General features: G+C 41.4%; 1 protein-coding gene across 3 annotated transcripts in view; it reads right to left on the bottom strand.

Annotated features, from left to right (window-relative positions):
* Positions 1-19,811, bottom strand: part of EGFLAM (EGF like, fibronectin type III and laminin G domains) — a 206,647-nt gene extending 186,836 nt beyond the window's left edge. For 2 of the 3 annotated variants that reach the window (XM_077117012.1, XM_077117014.1), the window contains exon 1: positions 19,169-19,483. In XM_077117012.1, coding sequence (XP_076973127.1) covers positions 19,169-19,265 — 97 coding nt within the window. In that variant the 5' untranslated portion in view covers positions 19,266-19,483. Of the gene's footprint in view, positions 1-19,168; positions 19,484-19,758 lie in introns of those variants that run through there. The other variant, XM_077117011.1, reaches the window with a different exon arrangement.
* Between the last annotated feature and the right edge of the window lie 520 nt (positions 19,812-20,331).

Below are 20,331 nucleotides of genomic sequence, written 5' to 3'. Positions count from 1 at the left end.
CAGAACACCACAGGCTTCAGTGTGGCCAAGTGAATCAGGTTGGGCTTTAATCTGGATTACTGGAGTCCTTCATAAACAGAGTGAAAGTCAGATTGAGAAAAAGCCAAAGGGAGCAGCCAGAAGCCAGAAGTCAACAGAACTGAGAAGCCAGGAGAGGATACCATGAGCAATGACAAATGACAGAAATGTCAAAGACCAAGGATCACCAGCAGTCAGTCCCAAATGCCATAGCTCCCCGTGAGAAAGCCTTGATGACATCTTGATTTTGGACTTCTAGCCTCAAAAGTGTGAGCCAATAAATTCTCATTGCTTAAGCCAAGACCCTTGTTGGTATTTGATTTAGCACCGAGGAAAGTAAAGCAGCCTCCTTAGCTAATAACTTTTCAAAGACTGTATTTCAAAATAAGGTCACATTCATAAAACTGGGGGTTAGGAATTGAACATGTCTTTTCAGAGAGACGCAATTCAACCCATAGCAGATCTCTGTTTCCTGTGTAAAATGTACTCGTACATTTTTCCAGTGCCCCTGGGAAAGCTTGGGACCAACGAGGGGCACACTTTCTCTTCTACATCTACCATTCCCTTCACAGTAGAATGGTGTCCTCACCAAGAGTCAGTTGTGATACTCCCAGTTATTAATTGAATCATATGGCTTTTTAGTTTGTAAACGGATAAAATACAAGTATGACAAGAAAAGTTGTTAATAAAAAAACTAAGTTGATTGCTTTGGAATAACTTGATAAAGGTGAATCCTAAAAACAATTGCTGCAACTCTATAAAACCGGGAAATTTTGAACCATTCTGTTTTAAGATAATGCACTATGGTTGCAGATTGCAGTTTATGCTTGAAGAGTGACCAAGAACTCCAATCTGAGAGCCCAAATTTCTTCTTAAAAGCATGAAAAAAAATGAAGTTTTGCCCCCATATCCAAACATTATCAAACATATCTCCCACTGGTCTCTTTTAACTGAAAATAAAATGTATTATAATCTATATTAAAATCATTCCCTCCACTGACTTTTTCAATTAACTTATCAATCTAAATTGGACTGGATAAGAGAGTTTCTACTGTAATTATATGAAAGCAGTTACTCTTGATAATAATTCAGCCTTTTTTTTTTCTTTCAAACAGAACTATTATCATTACTTTAAACTCTGATCAGAATGGGGGCTCTGGAATGAGGGTCAAGCCTATGAGGTTTTCTAAGAGTATTTTGGACATAGTCATTTATTGCCTATTATTTACATAAACTGAGATCTTATTGAGAGATGTCTATATCTTTCCAGGGTTGTTTGCAATTTGAGCAAGACCCCACATTTATCAAGGGCTAACTCTCCTGGACTTGCTTGAATTATCTAGAATACATTTTAGCCATTATAACAACCCTACATTTGTTGGCATTTGGGAACTGAATCAAGCTATTTGCTAGGAAACAAGGGACTTTCAGCAAGAAAAAATTATGTTAACTATGTTAATGATGAAAAAGGAGACCTTAGAGGGAGCAAGGTAAAAAAGCAGTAGGCCTGCAGTATGCATTATCAGAGGGCACTGGGTAATGCCCATTCTACCAAGGGGTGATTAGAGTTATGGTGCCCTAACACAAACTACAGCCCATGGGCCAGATTTGGCCCTTGACCTGCTTTTATAAATAAAGTTTTATTGAAACACAGCTATACACATTTATTTTTGTAATGCCTATGGATGGTTTTGTTCTACAATAGCAGACCTAAGTAACGATGACAGAGAACCACAAATCCCAAAATATTCACTGTCTGGCCTTTTACAGAAAAAGTTTGCCAACCCTTATACTAAAGGATGAATGCTATGCCAAGCAGTGCTCTACAGGGTATGACTATAACGCTGCTTTTAAAAAATGTTCTGGAACTTTGCCATAGTAGATTAATTCCTCAAGGTTATCCCCAACAATGAGAGGCAAGCCAAATGATTAACTAAGCCACTGACACTGTCCTATGACACAAATTTCCCCTTCAAAGGAGACTCAGGGAGGATTCACTGAAGAGCATTTTATGAAGATAATTCCAAATAAGAATTTGCATACTGTACAAATGTTCGCTCTTCCTTTCTGTGACTTGACACCTACTGTGTTTTCCCTTGGGCAGGTCTCTGTGACTTAGAAGCTGGTGTCTCTCTCAGATTCAATAGTTTGGAACTAATGAAGAGGAGCCAAGGAGGTAGCTCTGGCTGAAACTGCAAGAAGGAACAACCTTTACACAGGTCATTTGCTTTTCCAGGCATAGCACTGTCTTAGGAGACTGGGCCAAGGAGTTTATTACCTCTAAATATAGAAGCAAAAACCAAAGTTGAAAGAAAGAAGAGTGAACCAATGAAAACACAGCCCACAGGTATGTGCTCCTACCCCCAAGCAGTCATGGAGATAGCGTGCCTTTCCAGATAAGAGAGAAACTCTGACTGTGTTCGCCATGTGCCCTTCCACTTGAGAGAGAAACCCTGAACTTCATTGGCCTTCTTTAACCAAAGTATCTTTCTTTGGATGCCTTAGATTGGACATTTCTATAGACTTGCTTTAATTAGGACATTTTCTCGGCCTTAGAACTATAAACCAGCAACCTATTAAATTTCCATTTTTAAAAGCCATTCCATTTCTGGTATATTGCATTCCAGCAGCTAGCAAACTAGAACAGATGGTTACCATAAAGGTTCTTTCTAGTGCTAAAGTTCTAGGATTCTATGCTGCTACCATCAGAGACAGTGCTATTACTACCAGAGCCTGGCATAATACATATAATACACATGCACACATTTATCTCCATATACACAGATACATATATATGTCCGTGTGTATTTAGATATATAAAAACCTTTGAGGGGTAGTTGTTCTATCAGAATGGTAAATGCCATTCTGTCTTGAATTTACAAATAAAATAGCTATTTAATCTCACCATAATACCTTACAACTTCAGAGCTGGCCAGCTCACTTCCAACTACCAATACCTATAACTCCTTGCTTGAGGATTTCCTGGAAGGCTGGAAGTGTTGGGGATTTAATATCTGCCGTCCCAACAGCCCTCACCCAAATACCTGATGGAATTGGTGTAAATATCCCAGCTCCCTCACCCCCCAGTGGGATAACTCTGAGCCATGTGTTCTATACCAGTTCCTAGAGTTCCTCCCATGAGATTAAGCTCTAATCACCTACGGTATAAAACTTGCTTGATGACACAACCTTTGATTGCTTTCTCCTGTCTCACTGCCCACTCGCCTATTTCTGTTTTATTTTTCCCCACCTTCCAAATAAACCATTTTTACTCGTATCTTTGTTTTAAGGTCTGTTTCTAGGGATTCCAAGCTAAGACAATGGATGTGACCTAATTAATGCTTTTTGGTTTGAATAATAAGCATTTCAACTCTACTAAACGATAGAATATGAGGTATAAATATGCATAGCCAAGAAGTCAGAACAGAGTCTTAAAAAACATCAAGAGTACAAAACCCAGCAAAGATATAAATCTAAACAGAAGTGGGAGAAAATCCAAGCTTGCCTGGACCTTTCCTTTAGGTCCAAATCACTGGAATTATGAGAGGTTAGTTTTAGTTAACGGTGACTCACTGAAGAGATGAGGACTATCTTTCTTTCATTTCACATATTGTTGGAATTTCTATTAAGAGTCCTGAATATCACTTTCTCATAACTGTTATCCACAGTAATGGACACATCAATCTCTTATCCCTTAAGTGGCCTACAGATTTGGGCCCAAAGGAGAAGCTCATCCTCAAAAGATCAACGATTTTATTACTCTTGTAGTTATCCCATGGATTTACAACAGGCATGCTTTAGCGAAATCAGAGCCAATCCTCAGAGAGTTCTGAGTGCAAGCTAAACACAAATCAAAAAGTTGTGGTTATACTTAAGGAGGAAAATAGCAGAAACAGGGCATATATTACAAAGCAGCAGTACCAGGGGTATCAGTCAGTTTCCCAGCAGGAAGAAGAATTTACTTAATTAAAAAAAAAGATTTTAGGTTAAAAGAATACTTAAGAGGTGTGTGCAGCTTTAAGGAAGAACTAGAGATACTGCTACCCCCAGAGACCAACCCCAGTGAGCTGATCTTACTACCCCTAGGGCTAAAAGTGAAAGTAGAGACAACAGCATTCTGGGCACCCAGCAGGAATTGGAAGCCATGAAGGGTAATGGGATGTAGTTTTAGAGAAATGCAGCTGCTGCCTGCAAAGCAGCACCAAAGGAAGGAGGAATCTCTCCTTTGGTGCCCTCTGATCTCCTACTGGTGCCTCCTATTACCAAACCCAAAGCAAGCCAGAGTGCAAAACAGTCTGGGCAAGGCAGCCTGGTGAGACCAACCTCACAGAGCACACAGAAGGGCAAAGAAAAGCAGAAAATTAATTTGGGGTGAGGAGTGGGACACAAGTGAAAGCCCACCCGAACATGGCTACAGAACTAAGCATTTCAGAATCTCGCTCTTAAGGGTAAAAAGTTATAGTCATTTCATTTCTCTCCTTAATATTTAGTTCATTTTTTTCCCATCATTTTACTATGAAAACTTACAGAAAAGTGAAAGAACTTTACAGGAGCCCTATTTACTCATCACCTAAATTGTATCACTAATATTTTACACTTTTGCTTTATCACGTATCTATCCAATGATCTATCTCTCTCTCCATCCATCAGTGAATCTTATTTTCGGATGTATTTCAAAGAAATCTCAGACATCAGTATATTTCCCCTTAAATACTTCAGCATTCTATCATTTACTTAGTTCATCTTTAATTGCTTATTTTCTGCTCTTCTTTATATATCTACAATGAAGTCAACTGGTGAACGGTCAATCAATTGATTGCTTTCAATTTGGCTGCTGAGGGGCATTCACTTTCGTTATGAAACAAAGATGGAAAACCTCTGCAAACACTCAAGACTTTAACTGCTTTACTTGCCTAGGATTATAGAATTGATCTTTGTAAGCAAGCCAGGATCAGTACAATAAAACTGAAGAAAAATGTTGAAGAACTTGAGGACTGTTTTCCCCATGACCTCAAAGTCAATCTCATTGGGAGAGATGGACTGACTTTTTATCCCTTCTCCCGCAACCTGACCTTTTCAATCATTCCTCCGGTGCCATTCTCACGCAAACATCATTTTCCTTTTGCTTTAAAGACAGTTCAGGGGAGGCGGGGTGGTGAACATTTGACTGTTTTAACCCCTCCTCACCAACTATCTGTTGATGGATGAGTAGATGATGTTGTTTTTCCTTCTTAATCTCCAAAGACACGATAGAGAGCAGGTCCGAGAGAGGCCCATGTGTAACTTAAACTTTGCCTGGTTCTCTGGATATCAAAAAATGACATTTCACAGCATGGGCCCAACCAGAGGCTCCTTAAAAACCCACAATTCCAAGAGCCTCTGTCAGCATGTAGGTGGGATTTAAATTACATACTGCTGCAGACAGACTCCTTGGGGCATTCCCTTCTCTAAATCACACTGCAGTGAGGGCTTTCAAATGTCTGCACAGATTGAGAAAAAAATGTTGGTACACAGAAATGGCAACTTTTTCTCTATTATGCTGGAGGAAGGAAATGAATTCAGGAGCTGGAAGCAGGATCAAATTAATAACACGATGTTAAAAATGCCTTTGCCTAAAACGAGGCCACCATTTTCTATTCTACAGCTCACTGACTGAAGGGCTGACCACATGCAAAACATTCCACCAAGCAGTGGAGGGTTTGGTTACAGGGATGAAGAAGTCATGATGCCTTCCTCGACAAAGTTGTAAATCTAACAGAAGAAATGAGTCAGGTATGCTGATAAATATTGCCAGGCAAAATGGAAGAAAAGAGAAATAGCTTCCGGCGAGGAGGTACATGAAGACTTCACAGAAGAAGGGGCAATTGACCTGTCCTTTGAAGGGTCATCGCATTTCTTTGGGCAGAGTTGAGAGAAGGATATTCCAAGAGGCATGTCAACATACAAACAGGTTCAGCATCGGGAAAGAGAAAAGGAGGTCTATAGGAGAGCAGATAATCTAGTTTGGCTGGAATGAGGTTGTGTATTCGGTGAGAACACAACAAAGGTAAACTGGAGTATTTTGTGAGAGACTTTGAGTGCTCAGCTTTATAGTCTGGAAGGCAATAAGGAACCAACGAAAAAGATTAAGCCCAAGAGTAACAGAATTAGAACTTCATTTGGGAAAGGTTATTCTGTCAGAGAGCACGGTTGAATCAAAATAGGGAGAAAGTAGAAATCATGGGAATATTGTCTTTTACGTGTATTACCTTAAGAACACAGTAATGGAGGTGGTTATGGCTTAAACTTTTTGATATTCCAGCTGCAAATAACCTCTCTTGGGGGTAGAGAACCGTATACTTGATACATGAAAATCTATTACAACTACAGTGGCTATATAAAAACATATTATCTTAATCTTTATTCTCTGATATTGCACAAAGCCCCCAAAAATGTTAACTTTGTTTTTTTTTTTTTTAAGCTTGAAGCTGACTGTGGGTCTTTCATAAATGACGTGACCTTATGACTAACCTAGACACCAGAAGTCATCTTTTGGGAACATAAAGTCCAAGAATCCATAATTTGAAATTAAGGAATTGAAATTCTCTTCATTTTCATGTGAGCCCAAGCTCAACTATACATTTGTGTCAATGTTGTCAGTATCTGCAATTATACCAAATAGGGAACTACCATACTACCGCTATATAATCTCTGTAAACCATAATGAAGCTAATTAATATGGACTAGCTTTCGAGTACCCATGCCAAATGTTTAGGTACTTTTTTTTTTCTAAGTGCATTTCTAGTCATATTATCTCAATTTATCACACAAAATCCTTGTGGTAAGAATTATGAGCCATAAATTTCAGAAGAATAGTCTAAGATATAAAGAAATTAGGTACTCTGTCTAGAATAAGACAGATATACACTTTAAAGCTAGGATTCAAATCCAAGTCTCCTTACTGGATTCTTGTCACAATCCCTCCAAGCTGAAAGATGTGTATTATGCGTGTAGTTTGTGGCTAAAGCCTATCAACTACTTAAAAATAGCTACCAATGTCTTGCTTCCTTTTTCAACCTAATGGTTTATTTATTTAACCTCGCCAATTAAGAACTCCCAGAGCATCAAAGAGATATTTGAGAAACTAACAGAAAGCCTTGAGACTTAAGTGATAAACCTTAAAATATGCCACATTGAAGGCCTAGCAAATACCATTAGCAACACTAAAAAAATGGTTGAAGAGTGGAGGAACGGAAAACTTCAAAGCCAGGCTGAGCTTTCTGGGTGGTCCCTGAGACCCCAAAGGGACCTAAAGGAGATACCTGGGAGAATTCTGGGGATATTCTCCAGCTGTTACAACTGCTCCTCAGTTGCAAACAGCCCCTTATTCATCAAGTATTTTTGCAAAAGCAGCCACTTTCTCTGCACACCAACCAACTAGAAGTATGGCTGAAACCAGAGCCAGACCATTCTGCAAAGTGTCCTATGATGTACAGGGAGTCTCCGCAACTGAAGGGTGGATGAGGAAGACGTCTCATTGGTGACATCCTTCCTGTCTGAAGAGCTAGACTTGAGCATTTTGTGGTGATCACAGCCTTATCTATTACCTCAAGCACCTCTGGATTGATACAAAGCAATGAGGGCTAGGGGCTGTATGACCTGGGCCCTGGTTATGCCCATTTCCTCTTTCATAAGTCATCTGCCCGGATTTCTTGGTGAGGCAAGGGTGATAGAGATCAAATGAGATAATTTCTATGAAAGTGCTTTAAAATGTGCAGTGGTTCAACTAAATGTGCCAATTTATTTTTGTTAGGATTAATCCACACCATCTTTGTCCCCATCAAAGTCGGCTATGGTGTCTAAAAAATGAGTTTTATATTTTTAAGATGTATTTCTCACTGCATAAATTATTCTACCACAAATAGTCCGTTTTGTTATGGAACACAAATAGAAGGAGCTTCTAGTAAATTGTGTGTGCGTCTAAAATCTGGAGATCTAGTTGATATGCCTTAGAAATTTCTCTAGCCCACTGAGTAGTTGTATTTTACTTTTTAAAAGGGATTCATTTTATTTACTATAAAATGCAGAAAATATGTAGCAACACATGGCATATTTTCGGTTAACCATGTACATACTTTTGGACCCTATTGCAAACTGAATTGTCAACTGACTGCTTAGTTCTTAGGTTCTTTTATTAAATCATGGCAGCCCCCAACAAGGGAAGATAAATGGTAACTATCTGCTTTTCAAGCAGGTTGTACACAATAATGAAAGCAAATACCAGGCCAAATTCTGCCACATATGCAAATATTTATGGGCAACACTCACAAAAACAGTTATGGACCTATTCTTGTAAAACTTGGTGACACTCCTTCTTTGTCCTTTTAGGAACCTGAACTAGTACTACATCAGACACTATACAATGTATCCACCAAACCTGGTTCATTTTCTTTCTGTGTATACAGTTGACCTGCAATTCCCAGTGTCCTTACAGTTGGGGTGGGCCCATGTTCCGGCCTGGCACATAAAAATCTTCCCACACAATCTTTCTTTCTCTTTACCTCCCACAACACTTGGAGGCCCATTGCAAAGATGGTGTCATTACAAGGTGGAGGCATTAAAGAAAGTATGACTCAGGTCTCCCAAGCACAGTTTGGAGAGTAGCCCAGGAAAGTGCTCAAAGAGGAACATTCACTTTGCACTAAGAGTAAATGAGAAATAAATTTCATGTCAAACCACTGAGGTCTGGGGTTGTTTGTTATAGCAGCTAGTGTTAATTACTGTGATGAATACAAGCGCCATGCTGAATGGTTCACGCTGCCGCAGATATATCCATATTCCAATGGAAGGATCTACAAACCATCTAATGGGATCAGGCAATTGAGTTTACTGCTAAGGGAGGGAAACAAAGGATGGAATAGAACTCAAGCCTATCTCCAAAGTAGCTTACTGCTGGGCTTGTTGAATTTCCACATTTTGTCCAGGCAAAAATAGAGAGACACTTGCAACAATGAAAAAAAAATTATTTCTAACATACTTCATGCAAATTAGCAAATCCTTTAATGTGGAATTTAAGGAAAAAAATTATTGTGGTAACATTTGTACAACACAAAATTTCCCATTTTAACATTTGTGTGTGTACAATTCAGTTATATTAATTACATTCATCATATTGTGTTACTACCACAACCATCCATTACCAAAACCCCAAAAAAAAACTCTGTACCCATTAAGGAATAACTCCCCATATTCCCCTCCCACAGCCCCTGATAACCTGTATCATACTTGTATCTCTATGAATTTGCTTATGTTAGGTATTTCATAAAAGAAAAGTCATAACATTTGTCCTTTTGCGTCTGGCTTACTTCAAGTCAACATGATATCTACTAAGTTTATGGATGTTGTCCCACATTATCAGACTTTCATTCCTTTTTCTGGCTGAATAGAATCCCGTTGTATGCATCTAATACATTTTGTTTATTCATTCATCTGTTGATAGATAGTGTAGATTTTTACAGCATCATTCGAAGCATTTTCACAGCCACCTGTGAAAGTGGACTTCATAGTAAAGTCCTTCAAATGATAATTAATGAGCCCTGGAGTGGGGATTCCTGGCTAGGACAGAGGTAACTTCAAATTAGTTTACCACTGGGATGGTACAGTCACCCAGAGATTAAAAACAGATAAAAACTCTGTTTCATGCAGGAATGGTGCCTTCTGTGCTGGGTTACTTGAATTATAAACTAAGCAGTCCTTGGCTAAAGATTAAAGTAATTTACAGTCACTACTTTTATTGAAGTATATAAAAAATGAGTTACCGACAATATAACAGGCACCTAATTCACAGTCATCATCCATTTTACTTATTTCTCTGCTCGCTGCAAGAATTACAAGCAAAGGATCACGGGATCTATCCCTAAGAATAAAATTAGATCAATAAAATTAGCCATCTGTCCAATGAAGGCTTTAAACTCAGGTTGTATTTAAGTATTATGTTTCCAACTGCCCAGATGTTACAGAAAAGTGACTGCTGATACAACTCCTTTTGCACAATGTAAACCATTAAATGGCTAATGTAAACTTATTGCACCAAGAAAAATAAATGGCATTAACATTGCATTAAATCTGATTTGGGATTTTAATTGCCCTGTCAGCAAACACAAGTGTTAAGATTTAAATTGCTCAGGATTTGCAGAGTCAGATGAAGATGGACTTGTCAAGCATTTTCAGGGAGTCGGAAAGGGAGGGACTGGAAATGAGATCAAAAATTCAGAAAGCATATCCTCCATTGTCTGGTAGGTTAAAGCAATATAATAACTCCTATGAGTATGGTTAGATAATAATATTGTGTCTTTGTGTCACACTTAAGCTCTTCCAAAGTTGTAGTCTGCTTTATTTCCTTTGATTTTTCAAATAAGCTGGTGGGGTTATTTGAGGGAAAATGGGGCTTTTTATAACTGAAGAAAGTAAGGAATCATTAAGAGGAAAAGGAAGAGTAGACTGAGACTGGCCTCTATCTTTCTATGCCACCAGCAGTGGCTCATTACTACAATCTACTGATCAATGAGCAAGACCTGAGGCATTTCTTAGCTCTCCCGCTGCTAGAAACTTTCACTGACTCCTAGTCACATATCAGTCTGGATAATTCTTTTTCATGAACAGCTTCTCTTCCATACTACACCCTGCAAAAGACTTGCCCTGAGATACTTACCAGGCAAAAATCATCCATCACTCTTGGGGTTCCTGTTTCTCAAAGGTAATCCACTCAGGTGAGACCACAAACCTGGCAGCCGCATTTTCCAAACTAAAAATCAAAGTCTTTTAAATAGAGTCAAGAGGCTACTCTGGAGGTTGCTCTTAAGCAAGCTACCTATCATATCCTGCCAACCCCCAACCAGGACCATTCCAGTCAATCCTAAAGAACACCTAGGGCAATATATAAGATTCCACAAAGATTCCAGGCACTAGAGAAACTTGCCAGAAACCTACAACCTCCAGATGGGTCCCTGGTCCAGAAAAGTCCTGAAACCTAGACCAGCCTCCCCAGAACACCAGATAGTTCCATCTCCCTACCCCACATTAGTGACAGACCCTTCCAGTATCAAAAATTTAGAATTGCCATAGTCCAAACAACCCTAAAAAGAGATACGGAAAGATCAAAGGTGATGGTGGAGTTATACATAGAAGATAAGACTTAAATGAGTATGAATGCTGAATCATTAAATTGATATCTATTTGAGTCTCTAGTATTTTAGAGCAGCTAGAAGTAAAAACCTAAAATTGTGATACTATAACACGTCAAAGTCTGAAATATATTCTACAACTAATTGTGGCACTGTACTTTTAAATTTATAGCTTTTTTGTATATATGTTATTGTTCATAAACGAAGAAGGAAGAAAAAGTCGACTGTGATGATAAAAAAGTATTTAAGCCCTCTAGCCTCCTATATTCTGGAGCAACCAGAAGGAAAAATATGAGAGGATTGTATGGTAGCCCATGACAAACTCTGGGATCTATCCTGTAACCACTTTTTGAAGAGTGCTTTGAAAACTATTGTTTTCTTATTTCTTTGCCTTGTATATATGTTATACCATAGAGTAAAAAAAAGTTTCAAAAAAAATCAAAGCCTGTGGATGACCGAAGACTCCTGATTTGCAAATTAATTTATCTGAAAATTTTTACAACTTGATCCATAATAAACCACATGTAATCCTACCTTAACATATTGAAGAGGATAAAATGACATGAAATCATAACCATCTGTGTTTATTACTTCTGATGCCTGGAAATACATGTTCTTTTCAGATTTGCTTCCCTGTCTAGATTAAACATTCCCAATTTCTTAGCTATTGCCTTCAAGATTCAGTCTTCTAATATCCTTTTTATAACATTAGAAAATGTGCTCCCAAAGCCTTCCAGCAACTCTATGTCCTTTCCTTAACCATCTTTATAGATGAGGAAACTAGGTTTACAGTGCTAACACAACTTGATTGACGTCATCGAGTAAATAATAAAAAGCAGGGGCAGAACTTGAACACAGGTTTGCTGAATACAACATCTGTGTTCTCTCCAAACACAGCTCAGCCAGGAGAAACCAGTCATGGAGGCTGAGAGAAGGGGCTGTGTGGGTGTGTGCGGTGTTGGTTATTTACCATATAGTACGGCATTTGTTAATGGCACTGCAGATTTTCCCTCTTTTGTGGAGCCGTCTCACAATGTTGGGGAAGAAAAGGATGAGTAAGAAAAGGAGGACCTGGCTCAGAATAAGTGCCTTAGAAAGATCACGAGTCCCAAAGCTAACCTCCTGGGTTGTTCTGGTTAAAATACAGATGCCCCGGGGGGGCATCACTACCAGTCACAGCCTGGATGAATGAAGTACAGTGAATTCAGCATGATACAGAATGACTGGAGTACATGTGCAGAGCGGCAGAAAGAGATGGGAGGGGCCTGGGGCGGTGCAAAGCCTCCTCTGACTTTTCTCAAAGCATCGAGTGTAAATCACCTACATCAAGTCACCTGGGGTTCTTGATAAAAAGGCAGAAGCCTGGGATGCTTTCCAAGAATTCTTATCCAACTTAGGGAATTACTTGCCTGGTCCATAGTTTTATTCAATAACTCTGGCCCTGGAGGAGAACTATCTCAGAATTGGATTTACTAAAAAAAAACAGTAGTTCTCTCCGTGGGTGGGAGATGGGCTCTAGAAAGTGCACCCTCTGCTGGCATCAATGTTCGTTTTGCACCTAAATATTCACCCACGCCCACACCCCTTTTCCTCCCATGCCTTTAGGGGTTCTGCAAGAAGGCAAATAGCTTCCAGCTCATTTCGGAAGGCTGGGGTCCTTCTTCAAAACAGGGGGTCCACAACTGTTGGAATTAAGGATGAGTCTTTGGGTTTTCCCCTACAAACTGTCATTTAGGCTCTGCTGTATCTGCTCACCTTTTCTTTTTTACCCATCTTGAAATAACAGGTGTGCTTCCAATTTGTCAGCTCATCATGCAGTGACAAAGACAAGCGGCAGGCGTCTTGACTAGTTCAAAAGATTTTCTGCTACAGTCAAGACACCCTGTCATTCATTTAGTCAGTTGGGAGAAATCACGTCCGGCTTGCTGAGTGGGCAAACTGGGAGAACACAAGAGAGCCACAGGATAATCCCGTGGAAGCTGAGGCCCCAGCCCAGTCCCAGACTTGAGCCTCAGTCTTCAGGGAATCTAGCTTTGAGTCACTGAACCACTTTTGACCTAAAACCAGATGGTTATAACCCATAACCAGATGGACAATTATTCCCAAAAGAATTCTAAAGTTATTAAAGCCCTGGGCTCTGGACTAGACAAAAAACAACAACATTCAGTTCCTTTCTGGCCAAGTCACTCTGCCTTGAGAAAGAATTCTGAGAAACAACTATTGGCTGTGTTAAACTACATTTACCCCTGAACTTGACCTCTCTGTCCCTTCCACTCACAGAGAAGCAAAGAAGAGAGAGAGGGAGAGAGGGGGAAATGCTTTATAGGAATTAGATATCATATGAAAACAAATAGGAGTGTAGGAGGGCTGATAGAATGAAGGGTCAGAGGGAAACATTTTTGCCATTAAACACTTACTGAGGGCCTTACTTGCATGGGTACACACACGCACACATGCACACACACACACACGTGGACTGAATTCTCTGTTGGCCTTCGTAAGCTTTTTCTCTAGAAGCAAGACAATCTAGGTTAGCTTTGTGGTAGAGTGTGGTTGGTTGGAAACAGGACAAGAAGGGACATTCAGAAGAGACAAGTCCCCAAAATTACGTGCTTTGAGGAAAGGGGTTTGAATCATAGCAGTAAGTGGGGAGTTAACCAGTCTCCTGTGGATAACAGGTTGTTCAGGGTGGGATGAGGGGATAAAATCAGATGACCTCTGACCCCTTAGCCATTCACCTAACAAGGCAAATTCCTCCATGAGCTAACTCTGCTCTTACTGGCCTTTTGGTTCCTTTCAAATATGCTCTAGATCTATGATTTTAGTCTAATTTTTTTTACCTGTAGAGAAATGCTGAAAAAATAGAGAGGAAAAAGACTAAGACCCTGCATCTCCCTAAACCCTCCATGGAAAATCTTGAATTCTGAACCCTGACCTGGCCTTCTGGCCACTGACACTGGGACCTCAGGTAAACTGGACCATCAAGAGGAAAGACAGGACCCACGAACAGTTCTCCAGTCTCCCTCTTTGGGCGAGAGAAGAAATTAATGCCATAAACTCTATCTAAGTGAACAAAGGCAAACTTAGAACCAGTGATGCCCCACCTCCACCTTCAGCACCCCTCCACAGTCCCAGACCTGTCATGGTGAGGTCAGCCCTAAAGATTCCATGGACAGCAGAAACCTTGTAGAGAGAAGAGAACCAATACCCCATCTACTACATGAAGAGATAAGCGAGCCCAAATTGCACCCTTCAACATGGCAGAGAGCTACAGTGAACATTCTAAGCCAGAGAAATACTGCCCTGAACCATACCCACCTCCACCCCCACTAAACCCCCCCAACATAAGAGTGCTTAGAAAATGAAGCCAGCACATGTGCATACAAGAAAATATACCTTGACCTATATTTCACACCTCATACAAAAATTAACGCAAAAAGAATCATAGACCTAAATGTAAAACCTAAAAATATAAAACTTCCAGAATAAAACATAAGGCAGCATTTTAAAACTCTGGGATAGGCAGAAAAAAAGCATGACTTGATAGATTAGATGTTATCAAAAATTAAAACTTCTTCTCTTTGAAACACACCATTAAGAAAATAAAAAGACAAGCCACAGACAGAAAGAAAATATTTGCAAAGCATATATGGGACATCTGGAATACATAAAGAATTTTCAAAACACAATAAGAAAACAAACGGCACAATTGTAAAAAAAACTTGCGAAAGAATTGAACAGGTACTTCATCAAAGAAGAGATACAGATTGTAAATTAAGTACATGAAAAGATGCTCAATATTTTATTATTAAGGAAATGCAAATTAAGACCATGATAGACATCATTATGTACTTATTAGAACAGCTTAACAGAAAACTGACAATACCAAGTGCTGTAATGGATGTGAAGCAAGGAACGGTCAAACATTGCTGATAGGAATGCAAAATGGTCTACCCACTTTGGAAAACAGTTTGCTGGTTTCTCATAAAGTTTATTAAGAACTTTATTAAACACCTACCATATGATGCGGTGATCTCAGCCCGACTATTTGCCTCCGGAAATGAAAACATGTGACCACATAAAGACTGAAGGTTTATAGCAGCTTTACTCATTACAACCTAACACTGGAAACAACTCCAAAGTCTATCAATTAGTGAATGGTTAAACTGTGATCCATCTATACAATGGACTACTACAATTGAGCAACAATAAAAAAAAAAACAAGCACACTTCCAATCATGCAACAACATGGTGGCTCTTAAAAGCTTTATGCTAAGTGAAAGAAAGCAGACTCAGGACATTTTGAAAAAAAACAAAGCTAAAGGAACAGAAATCAGATCTGAGGTTGCCAGAGGTTGAGAGTGGGGAGAGGAAGATTTTCTATAAATGGGCACAAGAGAACATTTTAGGATAATGGAAATGTCTTATACTTCAATTGTGATGATGGTTACATCATGTTTGTCATCATACTGGACACCTAAAAAAAAATGAACCTTACTATTTGTAAATTATACCTCAATAAGCCTAACTAAAAATAAGAATAGATAAAGTTATCAATCTGCTTCTGGAAACACACGTGGCTTGTCACCTGCTGGTGCCCCTAGATGCATCTGACTCCCCCTTCCTCCCTTCACAGTCCCTCCTTCACTTTCTGGAGAAACTCAGGATATGGGTGAAGCACTAGAGGTGACTCAGGAGGGTGGGAAACTGAGTACTGGTCCCAAGTCAGCAGCTGATGGGAGCTTTGGCAAGTTATTTAACCCCCTCAGCCCATTTGCAAAATGAGAGTTTTTCATTTCCCTCCAGGTCTATGATTCTGAATTTTTATCTGAAAAGGAATGCTGGATATCCAACAAATAGTCTCCACACCATGAAGACCTAGGAAAATGACAGGGTGCTACACCCTCCCATTCTTCAGAGTGTCTTCTACTTCTAGGTTCTGCAGTGGACCCTCTGGCCCTCAGAAACTGTCACCCCCAGCTTCTCAACAAGAGAAAGTAAGGGGCCATCACCACATCACCACCAGCTACATCCATCCCCTCAACCTTGTGAATGGAGGTCAGCATGCAATAGCTTCCAGAACTCCATCTCGGCATCATTCACCAAAACTCTTTGGAGGCCTAGGCATAATCCCTCATACAAATGTTTAACAGCAACTCGGCCTCCTCACACAAAGCCACAGGGATAACACCCTCAGCCTGGCCTTGAGGTCCCATGGCAGCCATGCTCTTCTGCGGTGAGGAAGATGTCCTCCAAGACAGGCTGCTAAGAACTCGGTTTCTGGTGCTATCAGAGCCTGAATCCCCAACCTACCACTTGCCAGTCGTGTGGCCCAGGATGAGATATTTAACCTTGCAAAGCCACAATTTCCCCTTGAGTAAAATGGGGATAATAAAAGCACCCACCTCCTCTGGCTTTTGGGTTGATTACAAAAATCAGTGTGTGTGTCAAGTTCTTAGACCAGCATAGCAAGCACTTAGTTACTGTTGGTTATTATTGCCTAACTTGACTTAACTTGAAAGCTGTTCATTCTCATAAATCTTGGTAAATGCAGAGTTTCCTTTATTAAGACTGAGTGACAGAGGATGAGTTGTCCTGGGGAGAAGAAGGTTGTCTGTGTAGATCCCACATTAGACTCATACTTGAAACCACGACTTGGTTACTTCTCAGTAGAGATGGATGAGAATGGGGAATTTTCAGGTTGATTTTGAATCTAAGACTTCCCCAACAAAGCTGTGCTTGTCAAAAAATAGACTTAGGAGTGTGAGGACACAGGAAGGGTCACCCAGATGAGACAGGAACCTTCTGCATGCCAGCCAGGTGGCAACAGTATCCTCAGAACACTGCACACATCCCATTTCTATTGAGGAAACAAGGTACAAAGTAACTCCCACATGATACTAGCAGGATTTGCTGAGGTCTGGAGAAGATTATAAATTAGCTCGCTGCCGTTCACATCAGAGGCAAGCTGAGCACATTCAGTTTTTAATCCAGACCAATTTTCCGGATCAAAAATTAGTCTTTCCAAGAGATGTAAATGAGCCCAGGAGGAAATTTTCCCCTGAAGTTTATGAAGTAGCTGTCATTTTAATCTGAGCAGCTTTCCAACCTGAAAGTCAGTGTCTGGATAAAATTATAAAGTAATGAGAAATTCTTCTAGGCTGAACCTAGTCTACATGCTCCTTCTATCTAAAGTTGAATGAACTTACTATGCCAAAATAGGTAAAAGGTAGGTTTCCTACTATCAAAATCCTATCTGTGCTTCCACATAGATATGCTTCAAATAAAACCAAAAAAAAAAAAAAAAAAAAAAAAACGCCAACATGCCTCTTAATGTCCATGGTGTAAAGATCAGAATGAGATGTTGTATGAACCAGGCAAAAAATATTTTTAAGAGAAGGGCTAAAAGAAATGAGAATGGAAATACTGCGAACCATATGAGAGTTTTATGCAGCAAGCTTTTGCGAAATATTTTTTTTTAATTCTGCTTAAAATGGGTTGGCATCTGTTCTAGAGAAACATCACACTCCACTCACACTGAAGAGGTATAGACATAACTAAGCATTGTTCAAGAAATTTTACTAGATGGTTATATATGAATAAACCTTCAGAAGGCATTTCATCATGAGATGGTTACCTCAAGGAGGAAAGTTAGAAAGAAGCCCTTCATTGATATGCTTGAAGATTTGCATATGTGCACATGCGGGAAGAGAAACGATTTAATATAATATTACCTTGGACGGCTGCTATTATCTCCAAAATAAATTGAAGAGTCTGGAAATGGAATGGCCCATAATTTAACATGGTGCAGGTTATAATAATGACCATAAATTTCAAGGCAGGTGGCAAAATGCAGGTGTCGAGGGACAGTATGAAAAGAGGGTATCTCCCAGAGCTGAAAAGCAACAAGTCATTTTTCCAAATGGATAGGTTCCAAACAGCAAAAAAATATTTAAACAACCATATGGGAATGTGCCAAGATTATTTTCTTTGCCCTCTGATCAATTTTCCCTTCTTTGCCTCTTTCGTATAGAAACATTACTAGTAAAGACAAATTGTGCTTTCTTCGAGGTTTTGCAGGCTGCATTCAAATAAAGTTATATTGTTTTCCATTGTTCATAAGATATAATTAATCCCATAAGACAACCTCCTTACCAAGTAAACTTAAAAAAAAACAGATTTTTCAGAATTCTAAAAATAGTCCCAGCAAAGAAGAACGAAAATCAGTATTCAGGGATAATGTTTTGAACTTTGTTGTTAAGAATGTTCTACTTTGAATGATCTCACCATACAGGCCAAATCGAAGTAGATCCAAAACATGAAGACTTGCTAGTGGTACCGCAAGTTACTGTGCTTTCAAGTTCTCTCCAATCCTTTCTAATCGCCTAAATGTATACATCTTTGTTTAAATAGCAGAACAAAGACAAGAGTTCAAAACAGGATAAAATGTACTCATGCGGCGCGGCGGCTTTCTGAGAAAACTGCCCCAAAGTGGAAGAGGATCTTAACACCAAAGCTCACATCCCTACATAGTCCACGGGCAAAACCAGAGATGGGCAGAGGGGATTCCAGGGAAGTCTTCAGACACTTAACAGGAAATGGGCTCTGGGCAATGTGAATTCAATTAGCTGTTTAGAGACACAGGAGGCTCGCTTTGACTCCTCTGCACAGTTGGCGCTCCTCTGTAAATGAGACAGCAAGATCCGCCGCCCCAACTCTCGGCTCTCTGTGGTCAAGTACAGAGCCCTCCACCTCTACTGTAACTGGAAAATAGATCATTCTTTTAACAAATAAATATCTCTGGAGCCGCCTGGGCTGGGGGCAGGGCGAGGCTCGCGTCTCCTCTCAGCTCCCGGAGAGCTGAACCTGGTTAAGCCGACGCGGTCCCGGGGAGGGACAGGCGGTGCGTTGCCCGCTGGGCGCCCTCACCCACGACGCAGCCAGGGGCGCTCGGGGCGTGGCGCCCCCGGGCGCACTGAGCGCATTACCTGGTTTCCGGGGAGCCGCTCCGGGCGACCCTGACCCGAGTCCGAGGCTGGAAGCCAGGAGTATGAGCCGGAGCAAGAGGCTTCGGATTAAATCCATGTCACCGCCGGTGCTTGCAAAGTTTCACCAAGTCCCGGGAGCACAGGGAAAGGGCGTCTCCTGGAGGACGTGGGGGACGCGGCCCCCGTGGATCTCCTGGCGGGAATGAGGAGGTGGGGGTCTGAGGGAGCTGGAATAGGCTCGATGGGGGCGTTCAGGGAGGCAGGACAGCATGCAGGAGGTCGGTGTCGGGAGTGAAGCGGGCTGCGAGCCGCCGGGCTTTTCGGGGGAGAAGGGGGGCGGGGGTGGCGAAGGAGGCCGACCGGGAGGGACGGGCTGGCCGCGGGAGGTGGGGGGAGAGGCTCGGCCGGCTTGGGGATGGAATTACAATCGAGTAAGCGAGAGGGGCAGGCACTGAGACGATTTACTCTTCGCCCACCTCGGGAGCCGACAGCCCGCCCCTCACCCACTCAAGCGACCCCCAGCTCGGCCCTTCACCGCCCGTGACCTAGATTGGAGGGGGTGGGGAATGGGTAGGGAAATAGACCACTACCACTTGAGACTCAGGGCAGGACGGAGGTGGCTGCGGGTCCAGGAAGCTCTGCCTGGGTCCTGGCTCTGAAACCTTGCGGTACCTCCCCTTCCCCTCGGTGACTCTTCCCCCTCCCCGCCACACCCCTCTAGGTTGCTCCTACCCAGCCGGACGCTCGCGGGTCCAGGGGCTGGCGCTCTGGGGGAGATAAGGGGGTGGGGGAGGGTCTGGGGTTTGCAAGTGTAGGGGGCTGGGGTGAGAAGAAGAAGAGGAGGAGGGGCCGACCGGCACTGGGCTAAGAAGATAAGTGGGATTTAAAGCGCGCAGATGGAGAGCTGAGGCCCGGCCACTCAGACGGAAACGCTGGGTGCAAATTAGGACCTGGCGCAGGGAGCTGGGTCTCCTCCACGCAGAGGAGGGCAACTTGAGACCCTCGGGAAGAAATGCAACTCCTGGTTAAGCCTGGCATTTGAACCGAAGAGACAAGGTTGGGAGGAGGCGCCCTCAGGCGGGGCTGGGAGCCAGCGCAGGGTCCTGGCCACTGAGCTCGGGGTAGGAGTTCTCGGTTCTGCGAGAGCCGGGAGCTCCTGTCGG

Source organism: Tamandua tetradactyla, chromosome 9, assembly GCF_023851605.1.
Source record: "Tamandua tetradactyla isolate mTamTet1 chromosome 9, mTamTet1.pri, whole genome shotgun sequence".
In the NCBI taxonomy this organism is placed as follows: Eukaryota; Metazoa; Chordata; class Mammalia; order Pilosa; family Myrmecophagidae; genus Tamandua; species Tamandua tetradactyla.
The sequence above is the reverse complement of the archived record's forward strand: the minus strand, read 5'-3'. Positions and strand labels throughout refer to the sequence as shown.